This window comes from Prosopis cineraria, unplaced genomic scaffold, assembly GCF_029017545.1.
Source record: "Prosopis cineraria cultivar Desert tree isolate PC_DT_omini unplaced genomic scaffold, ASM2901754v1 PC510, whole genome shotgun sequence".
Lineage (NCBI taxonomy): Eukaryota > Viridiplantae > Streptophyta > Magnoliopsida > Fabales > Fabaceae > Prosopis > Prosopis cineraria.
In genome coordinates this window covers 263-14,379 of record NW_026555835.1, presented here as the reverse complement: position 1 = coordinate 14,379, position 14,117 = coordinate 263, and the positions used below count along the sequence as shown (strand labels likewise).

Below are 14,117 nucleotides of genomic sequence, written 5' to 3'. Positions count from 1 at the left end.
TTCTTACACTTTCATTTTTTAATGTTTTACGTTTATCAAAGGTCTTTACACTTTGTTTATTTAAAAACCTAGAATATTAAAAAAAAATAAAAGTGTAAGAATTCAAAACATTAAAAAAAATAAAAATTTATAATAAAATATGAATAAAATATAAGGATTAAAATATATTTTTTTTAAATAAAATATGGAAAAGTCGAGGGGTATCCTTATAAATTTGACCAATTACGACAAACAGGGAGGCCTAAAGCGGACATAGGTCGATGATATCGGAATTTCATAGCACAGCCACCATTGAGACTCGATACTGCGAGCACATTATCTCTTAGCGTCTCCGCTCTCCTTGATGCAAGCTGCATTGCCTACCATGGCGGCCCTCACTGTTCTGTCGGCTTTGCCACTCCAACCTCAACTTTCTCTGTTCGAAAATCACAACGCATCTCTTCAATCTACCTTCCATGGCGTCTCCCTCAAGCTCAAGCCATCTCCTCACTCCTCATCCCTTGCCGCCGCCCCCTCTAAGCCTCTCGTCGTCGCCGCCACCACCAAGAAAGCCGTCGCTGTCCTCAAAGGCAATTCCGCCGTCGAAGGTGTCGTGACGTTGACCCAAGAAGACAATGGTCTGTTCTCTCCTCTTCCGAGGGCCTCTTCCTAATCCTAGATCGTTTTAGAGCAGTGTTTTTGAAGTTTATAGTTTTTTAGGCTTATTGCTTAATCAGTGGAGATGCAGGACTTGAAATGCTATTAGGAACTCCTCAGTTGTTTTTGGGAGATTTTGACGAGACGATTCCTCTTTTTTGATATATAAACAATAGAGAGCCCGTTACCATGCTCTACAAATCGGTACGATGGAAAACAAAATGAAGTAAATTTAGCCAAAAAGAAATTAAGAAAGGATTGGCATTAAGTAATATATCGAGTTTGTGGGAATTCCTGCTCATGCATTTCATTCCGAAACTTACGGTTTGGTGAACAATTGTAATCGTCAAACACGAGAGTCTAGTACTCCTGTACTTTGGTTCGTTCGCTGTTACAAATGAAGACCGTCAAATCTGCCAAGTCAAGTATTTCTACATAGATTATGTTGAGTAGTTTTCGTTCCGTCTAAATTTTAGTATTTATCTGTTTCAATACTTCACCATCTCTTCCTCTGTAGCTGAAAGCTTCTAAATGGAGCAGAAGTTAAATACCTCTGCGTGATGTGTAGGCCCAACAACAGTTAATGTCCGAGTTACTGGCCTTACTCCAGGGCCTCATGGTTTTCATCTAGTGAGTCTTTTCTGATTTTGCAAATTTGGTCCTTCTTCAGAATACTTTCCTAAACTGTGCTACTTGTTTCTCTTGCAGCACGAGTATGGTGATACCACAAATGGATGTATTTCAACGGGTAAAGCTTGACCTCTTTTTCTTAAGCTCGCAGTTTTTCTTTTCTTTAATTGTTTTGCTGATAAGATCATGATTTTTGCTTCTCTAATGGCATATATATAGGAGCACATTTTAACCCTAAAAATATGACACACGGTGCTCCTGAGGATGAAATCCGTCATGCGGGTGACCTGGGAAACATAGTTGCTAATGCTGATGGTAAATACATTTCTGTCTTCTTTTTCTTCTTCTATTTTGAATTGTTACTATGTTTGTTTACCATTTCGTCTCGTTTGCATCATAGGAATCGCAGAGGCAACCATCACAGATAATCAGGTGCTCTTTCTATTTAAATATGTCTTCTTGTGTGTTCTACAGCCTTGGTCTTAAAAGTGTGTGATTGAGTTCCAAATCATAATGTTAGGAACTGCTGTAATTCTCCTTGGTTGTAGCTAATTTTGTGCATGAAACATACAGATACCACTTAGTGGCCCCAATTCAGTTGTTGGAAGGGCCTTTGTGGTTCACGAGCTTGAAGACGATCTTGGGAAAGGTTAGTTTCCTCCTCCTCTTTTTTCTCTGGGCTTACAAATTCTGCTGTAGAGGAAATTATTGTTACCAACTCCAGCACTACCGTCTTAAAGTAGATTAACGGACAATGAAAATGCAACATGATAATATATTAATCCTCGCATTGCTATCACAAGCTTTTGGTAAAGTAAACAAATGCATGGCACTTTCTAGCAAATTGAAGAAGTGAGAATATTTAAAAATAATAATAATAATAATAATGTTGAAGGAGTGAGTATTATTGTTTGTGCTCAAATGTGCACCTTAATCCTGTACTACTACTTATAATGAGTTAATCATAACTGAAGCATTTTTTTCACTTTAGAGTCATTTACACTTTTTCGTTTTTGAATAAAAGGGTATGGTTAAAACATACAAATACAAAAAGGAGGAACAGAGGAACTTGTACCCCTCGTTTTAGTCGTTTACCAAACACTCTGATTAGTCGTTTACATTTACTTTTGTTACTTGTAGGTGGACATGAACTTAGTTTGACCACTGGAAATGCTGGTGGAAGATTGGCATGTGGTAAGAAAGATATGAATTAATACTGTTAACCCTTTTCAAATTCTTAAATTCGTCCGTTCAAATAGAAGCTTGTCATTTGCTTCGTTTGTGGCTTTGTTGTTCTTAGCTGAATGGTACATAATTTTGGTCTAATGCCTGAGAAGCTTGAATACTCGGTTCTCTTTGTCAGTGCAGTGGGCACTCACATTTCCTTAGGCCATCGACGCTATAATAAATGTCATGGTTATATGATATGAAATATGAATTAATATTGCGGTATACTTGCTTGTCTGCAGGCGTGGTCGGTTTGACTCCAGTTTAAATGCAAAACTGAGCAAGAAGCAGTCGGGGCATTTTATGGTATGTTTGCTTATTAGCCACACATGTATTGTAGACTATATATGGGGCATGGTGTGCTCATGAAGCCGAGTGTGAAATTGAATCGCGAAACATATTGGTCCATTGTCAGATTGTTATGATGTTTTTTGTGTGTCCTCCGTAATAAGATTGACTTCTCATGCAGTCCTTGTTGGCTGCCTTTGGATGGATTTAAAGTTTAAATCCTGATAATCATATCAACATTTAACATCACCTGATGTCTAGGCTGGGACGAAGGCTTCCTAGTTCGTAGCTCATGCCGCTTCTTGCTAAAAGCAGGGAGTTACCTGAACGCCGCGAGAATATTTTTTAACATGTTAAAAGTAAATGCAAGACTAGTGGGCTGGCTTTCCGTAAATGAATGGGCAATTAAGTTTAGTGGGCTGGCTTTTTTGGACTGGAGTCCCTGGATAAAGTTGTCACATTTCAACTCATAACTTTAAGGTTTAAGATTTTGGAATATATATATATATATATATATCTCTATATAAAGATTATAGATTTTTCTTTTTTATTTTATATTGGTTGTTAAGGCCAATTTTATTTAATGTGGGATTTCTCGTCTCTGTTTAAGTCTAATCACACTTGAATAACTTAAGAATTTTCTTCTCATTTTTAAATCGTTACCTTTGCCCTCAGGACAAACTTCAAGATTAAATTTTTCTTTAAACAATATATTATATTTTACATTTTCTAAAGTTAAGGTATCTTAATTTCTAGATAGCACAATTTTTTTAAAATGTTTATAAGAGGAAGGTAATGAGACAACCAACAAAAGAATTTTATTTTCATCTTCAATTTTGGCATTAATGTTTTCTAAATTCAGAATAATAGAATTAAATTCATTAAGATGAGATTGAATGGGAATACTTTCAACCATAAGAATGATATATAGCCATTCTTGGAGACGATTTTATTTACTAAATTTTTCGTTATATAGAGAAATTTTAGCTTCAACCACAATGAAGCTGTACTTGTCTCATTAATTACTTATAGTAAAACCTCCTTGGATAGGTATAGTTAAATAGCTGAAAAAGCTTTTTCATCCAATTCTTTAAATTGCTCATCGTTCATAGTTATCAACTTTTTATCCTTTTTAAGTATTTCAACCCATTTTGAGTAACAATGGCTTTCATTTGGACTTGCCGAATAACAAAACTAATCTTGTCATCAAGCCCTAAAAAGCAGGAACTTGGTGTTTGAACATTTTTAATATGGGGAGTTAGTGGGTTCACATTTGAGGGGAAGATTATTAAGTTATTCAAGTGTAAATAGACTTAAACAGATGTAAGAAGTCCCACATCAAATAAAACTATATTTAATAACTAATATAAAATAAAAAAAAATTTATAAGTTTGAACCTTATTTTAAGTTAAGACGTTCTTTTACTACTCCTCTTTTTGTTGCTTCCCTCAAAAGATATTAAATCATTTTATTGCCACATGGTTATTGTCAATTTATCGTGGCACTTGATAAATACAAAATTTAACTGGTACGGCAAAATGAAAGGGGCATGCGATGATTAAAATAACTTTAATTTAATTAGCTAAGAGGCATTAGTTTTAGTGAAGGGGTTACAATCATTTAAATACAATATTTTAGATTTGAGTTTGTATAAATGTAGGAAAATATCGTTGGGAGAATTACTCCCAATGAGCCTGACGATGGAGTTTGATTCGATGAAATAATTATATTAAAAAGACTTTGATTAAATTAAGGAAAAAAAATTGATCTCTCTCGTGTTCATGCTTGCTTGCTGAGCATTGAATATCAATTTTGGACATATGGCGGCAAGTCAGCAGGAAAGGAAGCGGCGTCGAAAGAGTACTTAAAGGCTTAAAGCATTTCTGCATTGTCCGTTGTGATGCATATGATTCACCACTGGTTTCGGCAGCCACGTCCTTTTCTAGTTAGCAGTTGAACTCAAAAGGAGGGCAACTTGACAGTAATCCATGCACGGCTCCTTTTAACCGTAAAATGAGGATCTCCCGGGGGGATCAAAATCTATACCGTACAGAGCGGAACAAAATCTGATTGTGAGGCATTACAAAAAATGAAGAGCCGGAAAAGAAATAAAAATAACAAGGGATATTCGAGGACGGGGAAAGTGGTTTGGAAGATGGGAAAAGGAAGAAGGGGATTTAATTAGGGGGAGGGAAAAATGGTAAAGTTCATTTTCTGGGTGTGAGGCAGAGAGTGGCCAATAATTAGTGATGCTCACTCAGACCCTGCCTTTTAGCTTACCCGTGACCTCCTTTGTCTTCACTCTTCAGTTTATTTTCTGTTGCTTTCATTCTTCTATGTGCCAATTCCACTCAATTTTGAGTGGCTCTCCGACGTAACCATACCAACAAAAGTTGTCATCACTATAACTAGCACCACACCATTTCCCCCTATTACTGCCACTATTTACTATTAATTACTACTCAGTATCAAAATCTCACCTCTGTTCATGTCTTTATGTATTTTATTCATTAGTGGCTTTGCCTTTTTCTTTTTGTGTGTATGATCGAGAGATTGTGGCTTTTAAGAAAGAGAGAGAATATATTCAGTGATCGATATTCAAATTTCTGCTCTTTGTTGCAGCTTTTATTGGATTATTGACTTAGCTTGCATGGGGCAATTTGGCTTGAAGGGTTCGTGCCTGCCTCTGCCTCAATGGGTGGTGCAAGACAGTCTTTTTTTCTAGTCTCATCTCTGCTGCGTTTTTACTTGACACACTGACAAGGCTACCTCTTGTCTTGCGTAATTCACACTCACACATGTTCATCTTCAATCCAACCGAAAGAGAAGGGAAAATTGGAGAAATATTATTGATATTCCTCAATTGAAATTTTAGTAGCGTCATGTACATAACTCGCTGTCAGGAAAGATGAAACGAGACCGTCACGATCAGTTATGCCGATAAAATGGCCAGAGTCCCAACAAATAATAATAACAATAATAATAATAGAAAACATACATTTTGATTCTCATATTTTGCTATAAGTTGTTGCATTTTTTTTAGTATTTTGAATCCTAATACTTTTATTTTTTAGTATTTTACATTCATATAAAGTCTCTATACTTTGTTTATTTTGATATTTTAAAACTTAGAATACCGAAAAATGAAAGTATAGGGATTCAAAATACTAAAAAAAATATAAGGACTTATAACAAAATATGAACAAAGTGTAAATATTAAAAAGTATGTTTTCTCTAACAACAACAACAACAATGACAAAGAAAATAAAAGGGGGGCAATATCCCAATTGAAATTCCTCCTTAGCAATATGCGTGTATCCACGTTCGACAGCATGTCAAATTTAATTTAAACATTTTTGTTCATCGATCCCATGGATATGTCTAGGCAAAGCCAAAAATTTACAAGACAAAGTCAGAAGTGATGATTCAATCTTTAACACGACTCGCGAACCAAAAAAACAAAGTAGTGATCACAGGTAGTGTTTTAACAAGATAGGAAACCAAAGCAATAGCGTAATTAAATATGGGGGAAGAGATGCCCTCGTCCAAACTCTCTGAAAATACCAGGGTAATATTTTTCTTCACTTCGTTTGCAGCAGAGGAGATCAAGTGATCACACCATATTTTATGTCACCTGTGTATAAATATAAATATAGGTTAGAGATAATATTTATATATACACAAGTCCCAATTGATTAGGAGACGAATTTCAAATGTTGTGAAAGTCAAATGTTGCAGCACACTAACATACCTTGGTGATAGTGTAAATAGCGAGGAGGTGGTGCTTAGCTGCAACGAACCACTTTGTCTTGAACCCCAATATAAAATCCCTGAGCGCGTGTAACATAGATGTATACGATCGAGAGAGGTGGAGTGAGGATTAGGTTTACTAATTTTCTATACATATGGTGGCCTTATTCAACCTGACATTGCACTGATCAAGCAATCCAACCTCATTTCAACTGTTGCACTAGTGCCTGACGAGCATAATTCCCACACGCTTTACCATATATATTATTATCTTCACAAATAATTTCATATATAATTACATTGTTTCAAGTGTTTGACCTTCGCATTTAACTCCAAAGTCTCCCTCTAATAATTGAAAGCAAGACCGAGCTTTTAATTAAAGTATTATATAGATAGCAGCTTGAAAAGCCTCATGTTACTCAAGGCATCTTTCACGAGACAACAGTGTGGTTGTGAGATATGGATAACGTGAAAGTTATGGCTAGGAAGAGACGGTTGGATGACTGAGAGCCCAGGAAAACAAATTTCTAGCTTGAAAGGTATAGATAATAGCAACAAGTTAGAGATGAAACCAACTTGTTTTGTGGTGATGAGTGGCTCACATGTTATGGAGTGAAGTTGGGGTGTTAAGTCCACTTGCTATTTCACTATCTTGCCACTTATATATGCTTCTGGCTTCATGCATTTCCCTTTGATCCAAGAACATCATCAGCTCCACACCCCATTAATTACCTCATACTCCCTTTGTTTTTATTTATTAAAAAACTGTCATTTTTTATTATAAATTTTTTAAATTATCTCTCATAATTTCACCATTTACAGTCATAAAAAAAGTGAGATTAAATAAAATATATTTTAATCCAACTCGTTTATGTTTAGACGTAATTAATATAGTTAACTAATTTTTTATATTATATATTACAGTTTTTTTAATGGAAGGAGTATATTATTCGCTCCTTTATATTATTACTTCATCAAATTGATTTACACCCATATAACTCAATTCACCGAGAAATTTGATTGAAAAAAAAATAATCTTAGGTACTTGTATTTTGTTAGAGTTTTGTTATAGATTCATGTACTTTTTTTTTTATATTTTAGATACTTATATTTTTATTTTTAACATTCTAGATCCTTATAATACCTTTTATGAAGGGATTTAAAATATTTAAAAAAAAAATTTAAAAATTTAAAATATTTAAAAAAAGTGTAAGGACCTGTAACAAAACTCAAACAAAATATAAGGATATAAAATTATGTTTTTTCAATTTGATTTTTTTTTCACAAAAAATCCGGCCGGGTTTATTCATTTCATTTTTCATATGCAAGAAATTATCCAGTCATACATATATATTAAATTGAAAAATATATCACATTTATCATTATTTTAGACTCGTTTTAATTAACATACATAAAAAAAATACCATTTGTGAAAGTTTATAAAGTCCCTGCACCATGCATGATCATGATAAATCTGTACCTGCTATTCCGAGAAAAAAGTGCTCCTTGACAGTTGCGTCCTTATCGTCTAAATACTTACCTGTGCTGGGAAGAATACCATGATATCACATCAGATGTGAGATAAAGTTTTGACCCTTAGATCCTCATTTTTCTTGTAATACCGGTTGATGGTTCTCACTCCTCAGATCTCTCTCTGTTTTTTTTTTTTTAACCCCGTAAAAGTCCCGCGCTTTGTTAACTTTTGTATTGCATTATTTTTGTTCAATAATCAACACCATGCTGATTTTTTAAGAGATATGAATCATTACTTCAGCACTTAAAATTTTATATACTGTTATTAATTGAATTCCAATATTTCATAAAACACATCGTTTTACTGTTTATTATATTTAACTCAATTGGTCTTAGTGAAAATAAGGTCATTGACTCAACTAAATTATTTATAGGACATTATAACTAAATCAATAATATTAATAGTAATAAAACTTTAATAACTCAAAAGTATCACTTAAGAGAAGATAACTTTTTAAATTGTGCTCACATTTTATAAGAAATTAATTTTATAACTGCAAGATGTATAGATACATAATGGATTTTGGAAAAAAAAAAAAAACTTTAGTAACTGAATCGGTGAGATGGTTGCTGACTCAACTTTTTCCATGCCAAAGCATGGAATTGAATTCTAATGTTTCGCTGCGGTGACAATGTGCTGAACTTTTTTACAAATTATTAAAAAGAATAAATGTGAGCAAAAGGAGGGAAAAAGAAACATAAAGTATTTCATTGGAAGTGACGTCTATGAGCAAGAAGTTGAGTTGAGTTATTAATTAAAAAATGCTGCGTGTGAGCGCTTTTGCTGCAAAAGGGCTGCATAGTCACGTTTATTATTTATATATATATATATACAGACTCCACTGATCATAATATATAAAAATAATATGTCATGTTTCTTGGCCTTTAAATTAAAGATGATAAAATAAATGAAGAAAAAGAGAGAAAGCAGTTATATACCAGTGAATTGGAGCCAGAGAGCTAGCTAGCAGGATATGGGAGGGCAAATCGGATCCTCATCAACATTACGTGCCTCACACAACACAACTTGTATGTTCATCACATTTTATTATTTGCTACGCTAAGAATCTTCATACCCATCTCTTCTACTTTTCATTCTAGGAAAAAAAAAAAAATTCACTGTTCAATGAACCTTTCCTCTTACTTGTCTCTCAATTAAAATGTTGCCTCAATTATTGATCACTCCCACATGTATCCTCCAATTTAATTTCCATTAGCCAATGCATTGGGACCAAATTTCCTTCAGTGTCACTTTGTTTTTCCCCCTAATTTGCTCATGTTTTTATTATATTCGTGAGCTATATGTGCATGCATCGATTGACCCAGAAGCGGTAAGGCTCGTTCATGTTTAATTTTGTTTCTCCGCATGGTGACAGATGGATACAACACATGAAGAGATTAAAAAAACATACTGTCGGCTTAGGTATGGCACAACCTTAATTATATGGCTGCTACCACACGTACCATTTCATTATTATAAATTACCAAGTCCTAATTACTCTCATCGTCATCCATCACTTTCCTCAAACAATCTAATTGCCACCATTAATCACAATTTTTCTGGTTGTATATTTTTTCTGCAAGCATTTATCAATTATTTCAGACACGATCAAGCACTAAATGTACATATTTTTATTCTCTGGATGAGTATTCAAACTTTAGTTTACTGCATGATAAAGGACTGGCTTCTTTTGCTAAATCAAACTTTGTTAATGGTTATTATGAGCGCCAAGAGAGCCAAACTTGGGCCATATCAGATAAGGATGATGTTCAGCCATTGATTTCGTGACTCACTTTGTTTGGTTCGTTAGCATGCGCTACATGTAGCTAGCAACGGAAGGAATATAAGGTTAGCGTACACAGATTGATATATACAAAGATTCTAAAACTAAAACGTGACCCAGAGCAAGTTTGAATGACAACTTGTTGGCTTCCAAGTTCCTTCTCAATTTATCAATTATATTATACATTAATTTTCCCATCTGTCGGATCTTGTTTTTCTAATTCAGTAATAACCAATTTCAGAGGTCCAAGTAGGTGAGCCAGAATATACAGAACCCGTTTAGATGATTGTGATAGCCACACCTATTTGATAGCATACTGTATAAAGATTAGATACTCAAAAATGCAAATATAAATAGATCTGAAGAGTAATAGAAATTAATTAATTTGGACCGACCAATTAGGGATGCCACGAGTCTTTGGCACCATCAAATTTGGTCGGTAATCCGTAACTGTAAGCAGGCTAAGGTTCATGAACCTGTTAATTACAGTCGACTCAATTAATATATAAACCATTCCCCACAATATTATGCAATCTAAATAATGGAGCCATTTGAAAAATTTTCAAGTTTAAATAAAACTATAGAATCCTAGGCATCTAGAAATGAAAAGATTGTTCATTGCCATCGGTGCTGTCTTTTTTCCTTGCTTCAAAATATATTAACGAACGAGTATTCCCAGCGGACCATGTCTTGGCCTGGCTAGGGGAGGATTAGTTTAAGACTCTAATTATTTATTAATTGATTAAATCATACTTTGGTACATACATATGCGCGCATTGGAATAGATGAATATTTGGTAGTATTTAAATTGGCGGATTTAAATTTCGTTTTTAGTGTTAAAATATCATATCTTAAATCTCACATTTAAAATAAAAAATATAAATGATGTGTTGAAATTTGAAACAAAAATGAAAAATAAAAAGTGATGAGTTTATCTCTATTTTTCAATTGATGAGAGACAATAACAAAAATGAAAAATATATATATATACAAAAGTCATAAAAACATCAATAATAAAAATACAAAAAACAATAAAAGATTTAAAGTAATTGAAATTTCAAATGATTAAGATATATAGAGAATTTAAAATTAAAAAGGAATTATAATAAAACATAATTTTAATTTAAATTTATAATTTTTTTGTATATTCAGATTTAAATTCAAATCCTCATTAATTTTAACGCACCATAAATGTCTTTTGACTCTTACGTACCTATACAAACCCCGCTAATAATGTCAAAACAACACACATGTAACAGCTTCACCCGCATCAAAACATGTCTAATGATCTGAAATTAGAGGTAAAGCGTTCTATTAGATCTATATATATAACATCACGTGGTCGGTTGGTCTTCTTTTTTCAGTTTTTAATTAGTGAAAACCTAATTATGATTTGGGTATACATGATAATCGGATTTATTTACAGGGATTATAACCTTTGATGATTGGTAAATTATATCGCAATTAAGCCTCGCGAGCAGGGGAGGAAAGGCGCATTCTGGCACCTAATTATAATGAGAAGAAAACCAGGGAATGAAATTAACAAAATAACAAAAGAAAAACCTGTTTAGAAGCTAAACAAGGCGATGATGATGATTAGTTGTAAATTAATTTTCAAAAGTTCCAGTATTGAGAGACATGAAATGATTAGCATGGTTTAGCCATAATTAATTATCATGACAGATGAGCTGCAGGCAGATGATGAGTGTGTGTGTGTGTATGTATATATATATATATGTATAGCAGCCCTCCGGTATCAGAAGCGTGGTAATTAAAGTGCTTATGTCACATACTTGCAATCTACACATACTCTCCTTAACTGAATCCTATACTTGACATTCCACATTTGTCCCTTTCTTTTCTCATTGGACTCCTCACTCACTGCCTCATACGCTATTACGAGAGCGCTTACAGTGTACACACACTCCCCCCCCCCCCCAAATCCATTGACGTAAATAAAAACAAATAAAACTATTAAAGTTTAATTTTCCTCCCCTAAAGATTAAAGGGGTTTGCTTGAAAGGCACCCCAAATCGATCTTATCTGATAATTCAAACGGGATAGCACATTTCTTTAATAAACGGAAATGGACTGAATAAGGGGGTTGACATGCTTTTAACGTGCACTTTTGCTTCACTGGCTTATGTAAATTTTTATCCACGTCTCCCCATCAGCTGGTACTTGGCTTTATTATTCTACTAAGTGTAATAATTTTTATTTTCTCTTTTTTTTTAATAAAAAAGGGAAAAGAGTGAAACCGACTTATCAGAACGTTAACACCAACCTTACTTGAACTCCTAGTTTTAAAACTTTCCCTACACTTTTCCTCTTTAGCAGTTACCACAGATCTGCCACTAATTTCCATCTCCAATCCTAACCTAACTTTCTTTTCTTTTCTTTTCTTTTTTCTTTTTGGATACCGTCTGATAGATAAGACGACGCTAATCTCTGCTCACTCGCATGCACCTCTACTCTTGAAACCTAAATTTAATTCATAAATAACAAATTCAATAACAAAAGCATGTTTAGTTGTGAGTGAATTAATTAAGCTGAGGGATATAGAGAGAGAGAGAAGTAAGTAACACCCAACCCAACTGTGGAGAGAGAGAGAGAGAGAGAGAGAGAGAGAGAGAGAGAGATAATAACAGGTAGGAAGAGAGGAAAAGTGTGGCGAAGATGGGAGCGTGGGAGTGACGTGAAACTGAAAGCGCGTGAGAAGTTTCCTTGTGAGTAACACTTCGAAGGTTGGAAACGCAAGGAAGATTTTTGGGGTGCCAGGCTCATTGAGAGTTAGCTGTTATATATAACGAAGAGGAGGGACGGCTTCTTCTTGGACCCCTCTCCCATATATATATATATATATATATACTCTTCACTCTACACCTTTTCTTCTCACTTCTCTCTCTCTCCCCCTCCCTGAGCGCACAAACACTTACATACACATATATAAGTCTCTTTCGTCTCCGCGCGAGCTTGCTAACATGGAAGGTGCGGAGGAATTGGAGCTCGCGGGGCCGTCTAAAAGCCATGCCTCCGTTACGCACATCGCCAAGGGCAAGCGTACCAAGAGGCACAGGCCCTCCTCGCCCTGTGCTGTTGTCGCGGCCATGGCCTCTAGCTCATCAAGCGTCTCTGGCGAACACATCAGCGCCGGTGGAGATTACGGCTCCATCTCGTCCACCACGACCACTCATAATTATGATGAGAGCACCGAGGAAGAGGAAGACATGGCTAACTGCTTAATTCTCTTGGCCCAGAGCGGGGATTCTCATCATCTCAAGCACCGACCTCAATCTCAAGTCGCCAGAACCCATCCGGGAGGCAGCCGGAGATTCGTCGAGACGCCCACCGTCACTGCCGGTGCCGCTCAAGTCGGTTTGTTCGTGTACGAGTGCAAAACGTGTAACCGCAGCTTTCCTTCGTTTCAAGCGCTGGGCGGGCACAGGGCAAGCCACAAAAAGCCTAAGCTGACGTTAGAGGAGAAGAAACAGCCGCCGCCGCCGCCAATACCGCCGCAACTTATCAACAGTTATGGGATTGAAGAGGGTCGGATAAAAAGCAGCCCCCAGATTTCTCTTCAACTCGGCAGCAGCATGAACGGAGTCGCATCGATCAACAAGGCGAAGATTCACGAGTGCTCCATATGCGGGTCCGAATTCACGTCTGGGCAGGCACTGGGGGGCCACATGAGGAGGCACAGGGCATCCATGACCGCTGGCGCGCCCCAGGGGAGTCATGACATCGCTGCAGCTGAAGTGAAGCCAAGAGTGCTGGCGTTGGATCTAAACCTGCCGGCGCCGGAAGAGGATCAGCGGGATTCCAAGTTCGAGTGCAGAGCGAAAGAAAAACCACTGGTGCTGTCCGCTCCGTCTCTGGTGGACTGCCATTATTAGGCCAGGGGGAAGAGAAAAACAAGTTATAATTAATTATTGTTTATCAGGGAGGTTAATGATGGATGAATGTGAATTATTAGCGTTATTTATAATTTACAAATACCCGTAACTATGGATTCTTTGGTTTATGATTATAATTAATTAATTAATAATAATAATCGCCATTTTGACAAACGAGCAGTACGGTAGTGGCGGAACATATACACGAATGGGAATACTTTGAGTGAGCAAGTGGCTAGTGTTGATGGTTGCCTTTCATTCACGGAAAGTGAAGGAGCGATGGGGCATCTTTTCTTTTCGTCAGTTTTTATTTAATATATATTTTGGGCGTGCATGGATGGAGTTGTAGCGTTGTTGGTTCTTACACGAGAGAGAG

The 14,117-nt window shown here is 35.8% G+C and overlaps 2 protein-coding genes across 2 annotated transcripts; both read left to right on the top strand.

Annotated features, from left to right (window-relative positions):
• Window positions 1-252: 252 nt before the first annotated feature.
• Window positions 253-2,987, top strand: LOC129297387 (superoxide dismutase [Cu-Zn], chloroplastic). The gene is made up of 8 exons (XM_054935725.1): window positions 253-617; window positions 1,205-1,266; window positions 1,345-1,384; window positions 1,486-1,581; window positions 1,667-1,698; window positions 1,840-1,915; window positions 2,407-2,460; window positions 2,736-2,987. The coding sequence occupies exons 1-8, from the start codon at window positions 344-346 to the stop codon at window positions 2,759-2,761; spliced, it is 660 nt and encodes a 219-aa protein (XP_054791700.1). The 5' UTR covers window positions 253-343; the 3' UTR covers window positions 2,762-2,987.
• A 9,721-nt stretch (window positions 2,988-12,708) lies between these two features.
• LOC129297388 (zinc finger protein ZAT5-like) lies at window positions 12,709-13,857 on the top strand. The gene has a single exon (XM_054935726.1). It carries the CDS (start codon window positions 12,830-12,832, stop codon window positions 13,739-13,741), a length of 912 nt encoding a protein of 303 aa, XP_054791701.1. The 5' UTR covers window positions 12,709-12,829; the 3' UTR covers window positions 13,742-13,857.
• Window positions 13,858-14,117: the final 260 nt, after the last annotated feature.